Source organism: Lynx rufus, unplaced genomic scaffold (genome assembly GCF_022079265.1).
Source record: "Lynx rufus isolate CCGP_SWC_20201006 ecotype Redwood Valley unplaced genomic scaffold, mLynRuf1.p SCAF_13, whole genome shotgun sequence".
Classification (NCBI taxonomy): Eukaryota; Metazoa; Chordata; class Mammalia; order Carnivora; family Felidae; genus Lynx; species Lynx rufus.
Genome location: NW_025814827.1, coordinates 2,234,448 through 2,247,022, shown reverse-complemented (window position 1 = coordinate 2,247,022; position 12,575 = coordinate 2,234,448). Strand labels below are relative to the sequence as shown.

General features: G+C 45.5%; 1 protein-coding gene across 3 annotated transcripts in view; it reads right to left on the bottom strand.

Annotated features, from left to right (window-relative positions):
* Window positions 1–4,410, bottom strand: part of PTPN9 (protein tyrosine phosphatase non-receptor type 9) — an 81,080-nt gene extending 76,670 nt beyond the window's left edge. For 2 of the 3 annotated variants that reach the window (XM_047074761.1, XM_047074763.1), the window contains exon 1: window positions 4,159–4,229. Coding sequence is in view for 1 of the 3 variants with exons in the window: in XM_047074764.1 (XP_046930720.1) it covers window positions 4,159–4,221 (63 nt within the window). In the remaining 2 variants the exon portion in view is untranslated. Of the gene's footprint in view, window positions 1–4,158 lie in introns of all 3 variants that reach the window. The other variant, XM_047074764.1, reaches the window with a different exon arrangement.
* Window positions 4,411–12,575: the final 8,165 nt, after the last annotated feature.

The following is a 12,575-nucleotide window of genomic DNA, read 5'->3' as shown; positions in this document are numbered from 1 at the left end:
AATATTTCTCCTATACAAAAGCTAAAGAAGATATCAAAAAATTAAATTTTTATTGTGACCACACCTCAAAATGGAGAGTCGTCAACCCTATCTTAAGGAACACATTTTTTCTCAAGAGTACTTTCATCACAATTTCTTGCATAGACTGTGTATGTCTCTGTTGGCAATAGGTCTGAGTAAAGGTCTTCCAAAATTTTTCTTCTGTGCAATTTTTAAACCATATTTTAAGACACATCATCAAAACCAAATACACATATATCAATACCCAAACCAACAAAATTAACTATTATACATGCATGCAGACATCTTAGTAAGGTAACTAGCTGCTTCATGAGAAGTTATGTAGTATAATACAGGGAACATTTGCAGTGGAGGCAGAATAACCCAGAACTGGGTGGAAATCATGGCTCCATTGCTTGCTAGCTATGTGACCTTGGGCAATTTCCTTCTCTCAGTCTGAGTTTTCTTGTTTGCAAAATGAGGTAATAATTCCAATCGTATGAGGATTAATCGTATGTGAAATGCCCAGCGCGGAGCCTGACTCAAAGCAGAAACTCAGGAAACAGTTACTGTTATTACCCTGTTGCTATTCATGTAAATTTATTAAAGGCAAAGCTCACTTTTTCTTGTAACTCAATTGTAAGCTCTGTTAATTACTGCGAACTGAAAAAATAAAGGCAAGAAACATCAGAGTTACAAATGAGAATTTGATATATCAGTTCAGCACATGCCTAGATAGGAAATGAGACTACAAAGCAATAATGATGACCTTCAGAAGTATATGTAAAAATGAACAATGTCCTTATTTTTACAAGCCCCTCAGAAAGGAGATGATGCTGTCTGTGTTCTATTCATGTACCGAACTACTCTTTGTTCCACAAGTATTTCCAGAATGTCCATACACTAAGTGCCAATCATTATGCTAGGCGATGTGCATATGGCGATGGGCAAAAGTAGACACAGTTCCAACCCTCATGGAGCTTCCAGTCATGCAATCCCACAAATAGTGTAAACTTGTGAAAAGTGATATAAAGGACAGTACATGGTACTCTAAGAGCCAGTAACACAGATCTAACTTAATTGGGGAGATCAAGGAAGGCCTTCCTGAGGAAGCAAAAGCTGAGGATGAAGAGAGAGTTAACAGTGGCAGGTGTTCCCAGACAGGGGAAAGCAGTCCGTACAAAGACCCTGTACCAGGAGAAAACAGCAAGAATGCAGGACCAAAAGGCCTCTGTGCCTGGAGGAAAGATGAGGTGTGAGAATTAGCTAGGGCTCTAGACCACACTCAGGGCCCATGCATTGTAGATCATACTCAGGAGTTGTTATATCCCAAGAGTAATGAAAAGCCACTGAAGGGTTTTATAAATGCTTCTTTTAGGGGCAGGGAGGCAGACTGGAGACACAATGAGATTTTCAATTTGCCTTTGCCTTCTGGAATAAGAATAAGGAATGCAGATGATCAGGTAGGAAACAAAAGTTCTGTAAGGATACATTTAACAACAGCTTGGGCACTAGGGTGATGGTGATAGTGGAAGAAGTTGATGAATTCGAGAGATATTCAGGAAAATCTGATGATGTGTAGTGTACAGGGCCTGAGGGAAAGCAAAATGTTCAAGAAACTTCTGGGTTTCTGATTCACATGACTATATACAAGAATATACCATTCAGGAGAGATCTGCTCCAGAAACATCTTTAAAGCAGTTAGTTAACCTACCCCCCAAAAGGACCTAAATGCATAAATGTATTTCATTTTCGCCTGAACCTGTGTTAACCTAGTGTGATCCTTTACTTATAAGATTCCAAAAGATTGGTATTTCCAAAAAGCAAATTGACCCTCAAAAGGATAAGATGTTTCCAACACTGAAGATATCTGAAAGATTCTGCCACAAGCTTTAAAATGAGTTCTAAAATTGGTTTGAGGGGCACCTGGGTGGCTGGGTTGGTTAAGCATCCGACTTCAGCTCAGGTCATGATCTCAAGGCGTTCCTGAGTTTGAGCCCCAGGTCAGGCTCTGTGCTGACAGCTCAAAGCCTGGAGCCTGCTCTGGATGATTCTGTGTCTCCCTCTCTCTGGCCCTCCCCCCTGCCTCATGCTCGCTCTCTGTCTCTCTCTCTCTCTCTCTCAAAAATAAATAAAACATTAAAAATTTTTTGATAAGAAATAAATAAAATTGGTTTCAGCAATGGGGCAGCATTATGAAATGAAGGTGTCATATCCCATGATCACTACTTAGATAAGACCAACATGAATTTGCGGCTGCTTAACATAATCTAAATAAATCATAACAGTGAAGAGTGCTCTTATGTGATATTAAACTATGAAATTTTACAATTTCATTACAATCACAATAATTGGAACTATGCTACTTTTATGTTTGCTTCAACATTTTGAAATGCTTGTAGAAAACCTGACATTTTGTAGGAAAAGGTATGATTTTAAAAACCCACATACCTTCTTGATCTTAATATAAAAATATTTTACCGTTACCATCCAGTCCTTATTAATGCCCATCACGTTTATTCACTGTAAAAGATTTCCACTAAATACAAAGATTTTACTAAACACTATAAAAGTATATGCAAATACTCTATACAGAGTAAAGCACTGACTTTATCAATACTTGCTTTCCTTGGTTTTAATTTTTTAACTTGCAACCTAATCCCGTTTTCATAGTGGAATACTAATGCCTTTAAGTCATAGAAACAGAAACTCTAAATCTGACTAATCCAAGGAAAAGAAGTGAACGGGTTTTGCCTCTTTAAAATCAACACCACAACCTTAGTACTGAAGTATTTCCCTAATTCTGGAAGGACAGGCTCCTTGGCCACCTGCTTGCACTAGGCCTTGACTAGCATTTTATTAACACTCAACTGCAGATACCAGGATGTTACCACTGCTCCTACAGAGCAGAATTTTTTTTTCCTCCCATGCTGATTTTATCTCAAGGCGTGAAAAGGCAAGATAGTGGTTTGAGGCCAAATGTGAAAAATGTCATCTCCACAAATGAGGAGAAAAGTCAAGAGCTTTTTAAAAATCAGGTCTTAAGCCCATTAACTAATACTAGTTTGTAAAATCGGACTGTCTCCACCCTAGAGACTGTGCTACCAAATGTGGTCCTTGGGAATAAGGGCTGGAGGGCCTGAAACGGGTTACCAGTATGGTTCATCTTTTTCTTATTTCAGGTTTTTGTTTTTTTAAACATGAAATCAGACTATGGCTATATTTGAGCATAGCTAAAGCCGGGTATGGGCAGTGCCAAGGAAGAGATAGCGAAAGTCTTTAGGGTTCCCAATCTCAGCTAGCAGATTTTCCAATCTTCCTCTGAAGGAGTGGTCCGTGTCTCCCCAGAAGGAATGTGGAGGAGGGAAAGATACAAGGGCCCTGGGCTTTTCCCTTACCCAAACCCCCAGAATGACACCGCAAACCACTTCCTCCAGGGAACTGAAGGTCATAAGCTTTAAGGGACAATGGAGCTCAACATAGGCTCCAGAAAGATGGAGACACCGAGATGAGATGGGAGGGTGGGTAGGGAAGTGGGGGTGAGAGGATGCGCCCAGTTTGAGAGCGCTGAATAGGGCGGTCCAGGCCAGGGGCTTCGGGTGCATGAGGCCTGGATCTTCCAGAATCTGCCCAAGTAGGCCTGCCACAGCCCTGTGAGAAGCCCGAGGGGCTCATCTGAAAATCTAGGGCATCTACGTACCCACTGCCTATCACCACTCTCCTCGGGTGGGGAGATGTTCCCCACAGGAATCCTCCCCAACGGGACTTTGCCTGTCCTTAAAAAACCACAAACCCTTAAGGAAAGAAGCTGAACATTTATAGGGGTGGAGGGCCCGAAGGCAAGTAGGTGTTCAGCAAACGTCGGGGGTCGAGGGTGGTGGGAGGGAAAGGGAGGCCCCCCAGTCCGAGGAACTTGAATTACCACCAGAATGGGGGGAGGGGGCGATCTGAGGCCCGTAAGCCTAAGGGACCGAAGAGGCCGGGAGCTGCGTCCCGCGGCGTCCCCCGGGTCGGGGGCTGACGGCCTGGGGCGCGGTCGCCGGGGGAAGGGGCACCCGCGGGCCGGGGGCCGTGGAGCGCGCGGCCTCCGCGGGCAGAGGCCGGCCTAGGCCTCGGGGGTCCGGACACACCCACCGCCGCGGCCGCGGCCCCGCTTACCTGCTCCTCCTCCGGGGTCAGCTCCGGCGCCATGTCGGGCTGGGGCGCGGTCGCGGGCTCCATCCCGCCGCCGCCGCCGCCGCCGCCCGGCCGACCGAACGCGCCCGGGAGCGCCGAGAGCCCGGTGCTGCCGGCCGACGCTTCCGCGTCTCCGTGCCTCAACAGCCGGAGGCCGGCTCGCGCATGGTGGGGCCGGCGGGGCCGGGCGCCCGCGGCGGCCGCGAACGCCGCTCCTGTCTCCTGAAGGAAAAGCTCTCACAACTGTCGCTCTCTCCGGGCGGAAATCCTTTTTTATTTTCTTCTCTCCTTTCCCCGCACTCCCCCTCCTCTCCCGGAAAAAAAAAAAAAGGTGCCGGCGAAGAGCTAATAGCCAACCGGGATTTAAAAAGGAAATACGAACTCAAGAACTTTCTAAGCCCAGAGCGGAGGGTCTCGGCGGAAATTTGCCGAAGGCCGCCGGCCTCCTCGGCGTCTAGCTCCCCCGGCCGCGCTCCGGCTCCTCCGGAGCGTGAGGCGGAGTCCTCGGGGATGCGGGCCCCGGCGACCTACGCGGCGGCCTCCCAGCCCCGTTCCTCAAAAGCCGCGGCGGCGGGAGGGAGGGAAGAGGGGAGGGAGCGAGGAAAAGGCGCCCCCCTCCGGGCTCAGGGCCAGCGCTGCGGCCGCGCCGCGTCCGCCCGAGCCCCCCGCGGCTCCATTGAGAAACTGAGCGTCTCATTCACAAACAGGCGGCGGGAGGGCCGGCCGAGCGCGGACGCTGTCCGGGAGGGGGAGACAGAGAGGAGACCAGGCGGGGGAAACGGGGCGGGGGAGGGGAGACCGGAGGGACCGGCGCTGGGAGGGGCTTCGGCGACTCCCGGCTGCGAGGATGGGGTACGAGGAAGAAAGGGGCGTGATTTTTACGGTTCAGTTCCGTGGAGGAGGAAGAGAATACATTCGTTTGAAAACGAGCTGCTGTCGGGCACCTCGCCGGGGTTACTTGCTGCTGCCCCATCGTGTGAGGGACCCACCAATCCTCATCTGTCTCCATGTCACTTGCTGACTGGAAGACCCTGTAAAGGTTGCCTGCGACGTCCAGGAGGTCTGGTGAAGGACCAGACCCTGCTCTCACTTTCTCTTTGTTGCGCGTATCCTGTAATCCATAACCAGGATGGCTAATTTTAGTCCCTCACAAAAGCAGCATCCGATTTCAAACCTGATGCCGGAATTACACAGCCTTTGCAAACCTTGGGTTTTCACTTGGGCAATCACAGCAAAGAGCGTGAAGGGTGTTACAGGACAGTCTTGGGATCCCTAGGAGAGGCACAGGGAAGGCAGGGCTGGTCTAGTATGTTGTTGCAATATTTCAGTCCAAAAAGAAATATTCCAAAAGGGATCCAGCTAACAAGCTACAGCTAGTCCTAATGGCTGAAGCCCTGGAGAGCTAGGAGAGACATCCAAGGGAGAGGTCTTCAGACAACAGAGGAAGGTGCTCTGGCTTCTAATGCTCCTTCGAGGATTTCAGAAGCAACCACTGACTTCATCTCATTTCTGCATCATTAAAATAAGAACTTCAAGTTGCCCTTGGTTAGAAAAATGTTGTGCACTGACTCGTCACGATTTCAGATCCATGTTTTGGAACAAAGTTATTTGTGGTTTTAATTTGTTTTGATGAAATTGTTTTGAAGTTTGGTATTAGGACGTTCTTATCGAACTCTTGCACCCGGAGTAAAGAGGACCATTACGTCACTGACACCATAGAAACACCAGTGGTGTCCATCATGTGATGGACTTTTAAACTTTAAAAACCAGGAGGTCTGAACAGTAACTCTAGAGTGTTCAGTTTGGACACGGCTACTCTTTGCTGATCTAAATAGGTTTCCAAAGATCTTGAGACATTTGCTCCTACTGTGGCCTACTCTTAGTCAGCAGTGGTGGTAAGCTGTGCAGCAGTCTGAGGAAGAGAAGGGACATCTGTTCCTGCCTCGGCCAGGCTACTCCTTGTAGGCAGTGGCACAAGATATGTAAATGTTCTGAAGACATAACCTTCAGAGCAGCCCACTTATGGCTGCCAACCATAGCCTGATAGCCACATGCCCCAAGCAGGGAGGGACCTAAGCTGGCAGCTGACACCTCGCTTTTAGTTGGACTCTACCAAGAACCAACTGGTAGAAATGTACACATCATCTAAATTTGGACTTTCGTTCATCTCTTTCATCGTCCCTTTGTCTGCAACGATAGTGTAATTAATCTATCATTGGTTTAGATTATGCTATTTCTTTATTGACTTAAGAGATATTATCCTGTGTGCTACTGGCTTGTGAAATATTATTATAAATTATAATTCCTGCAGTGAACCTGTGTTAAATTATTGGCAAAGATAATGTCAGTTTCTGAGCATAATTTGCCATGAATAAAACAAGAAACCCCTGGAACTTGGATCTGTTTCTTCTATCTCAGGTTATTTGCACCAATAAAGCTGACTCTTGGTTGAGTTCATCACCCCATACAAGAGTTACAGTTTCAGTACTGCAACCAGATACCTCTCTGGAAGGCAATCTATTTATTGAACAAGTATATTTTCATGCCAAGCACTGGACTTGCCAACCCCAGTACATACTGGGGTTACAACAATGAACAACACAATGGTCTCCTCCACATGTAAGGATATGGAATGATCCCTGAGTTATATTGTGAAGTAGAAACAACAAGACTCGGGGTGCCTGGGTGGCTCTGTCGGATGAGCATCCAACTTTGGCTCAGGTCATGATCTCACAGTTTGTGGGTTTGAGCCCCGCATCAGGCTCTGCTCTGACAGCTTGCTCAGAGCCTGCAGCCTGCTTCAGATTCTGTGTCTCCTTCTTGCCCTCTGCCCCTCCCCTGCTCATGCTCTATTTCTCTCTTTCTCAAAAATAAATATTTTAAAAAATTAAAAAAAAAACAAGACTCAAATAGTGTACATAATGATATCATTTGTACAAAAAAAAAAGAACATATAAACTTATTTATAGGTAGAAAGAGTTTGGGAGGATACAGAAGAAAGATCACTGGTTAGGGTGCCTGGGTGGTTCAGTTGGTTGAGTGTCCGACTTTGGTCATGATCTCATGGTCTGTGAGTTTGAGTCCTATGTCAGGCTCTGTGCTGACAGCTCAGAGCCTGGAGTCTGCTTTGGATTCTGTTTCCCTCTCTGCCCCTCCCCGGCTTGCACTGTGTTGTGTGTGTGTGTGTGTGTGTGTGTGTGTGTCTCAAAATAAACAAACATAAAAAGAAAGAAAAAGGAAGGAAGGAAGGAAGGAAGGAAGGAAGGAAGGAAGGAAGGAAGGAAGGAAGGAAAAGATCACTGATTTGATTGTCTTTCAAGAGGAGAAGCCAGAGTCAGGAGAGCAGAAGGGAAAGAGGGACTTTTCCCTATATGGTCTTTTGCACATTTTAAGTTTTTGGTTTTCTTTTTTTTTTTTGCTAACTTTTTATTGAAGTATAACATACATACAGAAAGGTGAAGCATACAGCATGGTGAATTTTCATAAACTGAGCACACCCATATAACCAACACACAGATCAAGAAATAGAACATTCCCTTGGGGCGCCTGGGTTGCTCAGTCGGTTAAGTGTCCGACTTCGACTCAGGTCACGATTTCACAGTCTGTGAGTTCGAGCCCCGCGGCGTCGGGGTCTGGGCTGATGGCTCGGAGCCTGGAGCCTAATTCAGATTCTCTGTCTCCCTCTCTCTCTGCCCCTCCCCCGTTCATGCTCTGTCTCTCTCTGTCTCAAAAATAAATAAACGTTAAAAAAAAAAGAAATAGAACATTCCCAACTTGCCAAAATCCCCCTTATGTCCCCTCCCAGTCACTACTCCTCAAGAGTAATTACTATTTTGGCTTCCAACAGCATAGCGTGTTTAAATCTTGCTGTGGATATATAATCTCCCCCCCCCCCCACCAAATTTAAATAGTAACTTAAACATAGTTTTTCTCCCAGAGCAGGCGAATGGCTCTAGAACTAAGCTGGAGTAGGAAATAGCGGGACCTGAGCAAGCACACACCGTTGAGTGTACACAGGAGAAGTTTTGCCTAGTGATTCTCAGGACACCGGGGGTCAGTGATTTCTTCAAAGTCACACAGCTAGCTAATTAATTACTGTTGGGCTAAAACTTGGATCCAGGCATTTAAAGTCCTAGTACAGGGATCAGGTGAAGAGAATTAATAAAGGGAGAGGTTTGGGGCGCCTGGGTATCTCAGTGCGTTAAGCTTCTGACTTTAGCTCAGGTCATGATCTCACGATCCGTGGGTTTGAGCCCCGCGTTGGGCCCTGTGCTGACTGCTCAGAGCCTGGAGCCTGCTTTGGATTCTGTGTCTCCTCTCTCTGCCCCTCACCTGCTCTCACTCTGCCTCTCTTTCAAAATAAATAAACATTAAATTTTTTGAAAAATTAAGAAGAATAAGTAAATAAAGGGAGAAATCTAACAGAGTGAGCTAGGAGAGAAAACTCAGCAGTGTTTTCAGAGGCACAGCTGTGTGTGTGTGGGCGTGTGGGTGTGTAAGAAAACAGCTCTCCAGAACTGCTGCCTATCACAGTCCTAACAGGACAACGTTTGGAAGTTTCTGAGCAGACACAGGGGTAACAAAACTAAGAACAAGGGAGATGGCTGGATTTGCTTTCATCAGTAATCCTAGGAGAGTCGGAGTACAAAGGCTTGCCTTTAACTGCACACTTGAACCAACAAAATCAAGTATGGTACTATCTGTTATCATAGTCAATCAAATCTTAGGGATGCCAAATAGCAAATGATTGGAAACAACATAATGGTCCATCAATAGAAAACTCAGTAATGAAATTACAGTACACACATACACTGAAATACTAAGTTCACATTTGTGTCCCTACCATGTGCCAGGCACTGTTCTAAATGACTTCATCTAATCTCACCATCACAGCATGAGATAGCTGAAATTATCATTTTGCAAAAAATATAAAGGTAGATCCACATGTATTGACATAGCCTCCTCAGATTTTTTAATGCTTGGCTGCAGGGCCTCGGGAGGAAGGTGAGGATAGGGTTGGGCAAATATAGGTGACAGACAAAAATCACATTTTTATTAAATTAACATGAACTGAAATCTGAAAGTAAAAAATAAATTACAAAGAGGAATGTTGGCAGGAGGTGTGTTATGAATTGTACTTTTGGTTTTTGCTTTAATTTTATTATTATTATTATTTTTTTTTTTTTTTTGAGAGAGAGAGAAACAAGGAGAGCACATGTGTGTGAGTAGAGGAGGGGCAGAGGGGGAGAGACTCTTAAGAAGGCTCCACACCCAGGCCCAGAGCAGAACCCGACATGGGCTCAATCTCAGGACCCTGTGAGATCATGACCAAAAGATCATGACCTGAGCTAAAGTCAAGAGTTGGATGCTTAACTGACTGAGCCACCCAGGCGCCCCCTGTTTTTTGCTTTTAAAGCAAAGGGTTCAGGTCTCTGTCTAGAAACCTTATCCTCCCCTTCCTCCCACCTTCTTCACCAGACAAATCTGACTCATCCTTAAGGTCTCAACTCAAAAGTCACCTCCTCAGCAAGATCGTCATTGGTTACTCCCTACACTGAGACTCCCTGTTGCTCTCTCTCACAGCGCCCTCTTATTCTTTTATCAGAGAGCTGATCACTATTCCTAATTGTGCCCTTGTTTCTACGTCCATCAGCCTAGTCTCGGCTGCTCTATGAGACAGTAAGCTCCAGAAAGTCAGGAACCACTTGTATCTTGTTGGCCCCTGGCCCTTCAGTATCTAGAGCCTAGTACCTAGTAGGCAGGCCTTTCTAAATCTATTGAATGAATCAATTAGTGAAGACAACTACCTTCAAAAATAAATAATAAAGGGGCACCAGGGTGGCTCAGTCGGTGAAGTGTCTGACTTCAGCTCAGGTCATAAGTTCACGATTTGGGAGTTCAAGCCCCACATTGGGCTCTCTGCTGTCAGCGTGGAGCCTGCTTCCCTCTCTCTCCCTGCCCCTCCCCCACTCTCTCAAAAACAAATAAAAAGTTTTTTAAACATTTTTTGAAACAGGGGTGCCTAGATGGCTCAGTCAGTTAAGTCTCTGACTTCAGTTCAGGTCATTATCTCACAGCTCGTGAGTTCGAGCCCCACGTCGGGCTCTGTGCTCACAGCACAGAGCCTGGAGCCTGCTTCGATTCTGTGTGTCCCTCTCTCTCTGCCCCAGCCCACTCGCATTCTGTCTCTGTCTCTCTCAAAAATAAATAAACGTTTAAAAAAAATTTTTTTTTAAATAATAAACTAAAATCCAAAGCTCCTCTCAAACATTGCTCCAAAATATCTACTGCCTGTGGAAAAGATGTATTGTGCTATACACACATGTTTTGGCTATAAAAGATCCCCCAAAATTCTTACTGCTATTTTTCTAAAAGGCAAACAGACATACAGTAAATAAGTAAATAATACTGCTAACCAGGGTCTATACATTTTTTTCTTGTTTACTCATAGGCTAAATCTACCACCACTAGAATGGCTGAAGGTGAGCCCTGCAAGAAAGGTGAAAAATCTTATCCCACATAGATTAAATTCCCCCATTACCCCAAATACTCTAGGGATCAGTCCTTACCTATTGCTGTTCTTGGCCATTTTTTGTTTTTTGTTTTTGTTTTTAATGAGAACATGAGCTGGCTCTTTCCTCATACAATTTTCTCATCTGACAGCTTATGTGCCACTCCCAAATCACAGATTAATCAGTCACTATTCTATGTTACTTCCACACCTTACACCTGTGTCTAGAGTTTACTTAACACTCTAATTATTTGCTTCCTTGTCCATTTCTCCCACTAGATCATGAGTTCCTTGGGGGCAGGGATCATGTCTTAGTCATTACTCTTTCTTTAGAACCTAGCACAATATACAGTACCCAGTAGGTGGTACTGAATGTTTGCTAAAAGAATGGATCTGTCCTTTCTAGCCAACAAGGTCCAGTTTTTACCAAAGAATACCCAACTGGTTTGGCTACCTTGGATACTTAGTTGCTTATGAGAAAACATCGGATATAAGAGGGAGGTACCATCTGAGTTCCACTGCTTTCACTCACTTTGACTTATGGGAGTCCAGAGCAGAATGGACAAATTAAGTCCACAAATAGACAGAACCTTGTTTGAACCAGTTTCAACTTCCTCCCTTATAAAAGCTTTTGTTAAAGTTGCCAAAGAGAAGCAGAACTGACAGACTGGAGTTTCATCTTTTATTTCCCGGGTCTGACTGGGGAGAAAACCTGCAGGGCCAAAGCAGAGGGAGACAGAGGGCAGACTTGAAGGACCGCCAGCCGGAGGGAAGGAAGAAGGGAGGAAGTTCGCTACAAATGTTAATAGTCTGTGCCAAGTCTTAGCCAGAAGTACTATCCAGGTTTCAAATTTTGTCTCTTCTCATCTCCTGCTCAGTGAGACCCCTAATCAGCAAGATCATGACCTGAGCTGAAATCAAGAGTCCAGATACTTAACCGACTGAGCCACCCAGAAGCTCTGCCTGAGGCCATGCTTTTTCCTTTTTTTAGTTTATTTATTTATTTTGAAAGAGAGCCAGCAGGGGAGAAGCAGAGAAATGGAGAGAGAGAATCCCAAGCAAGTTCCACACTATCAGTGCAGAGCCCAACGTGGGGCTCAAACCCATGAACCGTGAGATCATGACCTGAGCTCAAATCGAGTTGGATGCTTAACCTACTGAGATACCCAGGACCCCTGGGGGAGGCTATTCTTAATTCGTCTTCACTACTGCCAACCTCTCAGCTCTCCCAGGCCCCTTCTCCTTGCCTCTGCCTTGCAGTGGACCCACTGGGGAGGGAGCCTGGGGTAAATCACAATCAAATCAAGACCCAAGACCAAACTTCTCAGGACTTGGTGGGAAACAAAATTTTTTAAATGAATTTGGTTCTTTTTTTTTTAATTAAAAATTTTTTTTAATATTTATTTTTGAGAGAGAGACAAAATGTGAGTAGGGGAGGGGCAAAGAGAGGGAGACAGAATTCCAAGCAGGCTCCAGGCTCCAAGCTGTCAGCACACAGCCCTATGTGGGGCTCAAACTCATGAACTGTGAGATCATGACTTGAGCTGAAGTCAGTTGCTTAACTGACTGAGCTACCAGGCACCCCTCTGTATTTTTTTTTAAAGAGAGAGAGAGCAAATGGGGGAGAGGGGCAAAGAGAGAGAAAGAGAATCTTAAGCAGGCTCTACACTCAGGGTAATGCCTGAGGCAGGGCTCGATCTCACAACCACGAGATCATGACCTGAGCCAAAATCAAGAGTTAGACGCTTAACCAACTGAGCCCCACCCAGGTGCCCCTTAAAATTGGTTCTGTTTTGATGTAAAGACTGGGTATAATCACAGAATCCTAAGACAGGGTGGAACTCAGAAATCAGTGTGTCTTACCAAAGCAAGCAGTCATACTGTTGCC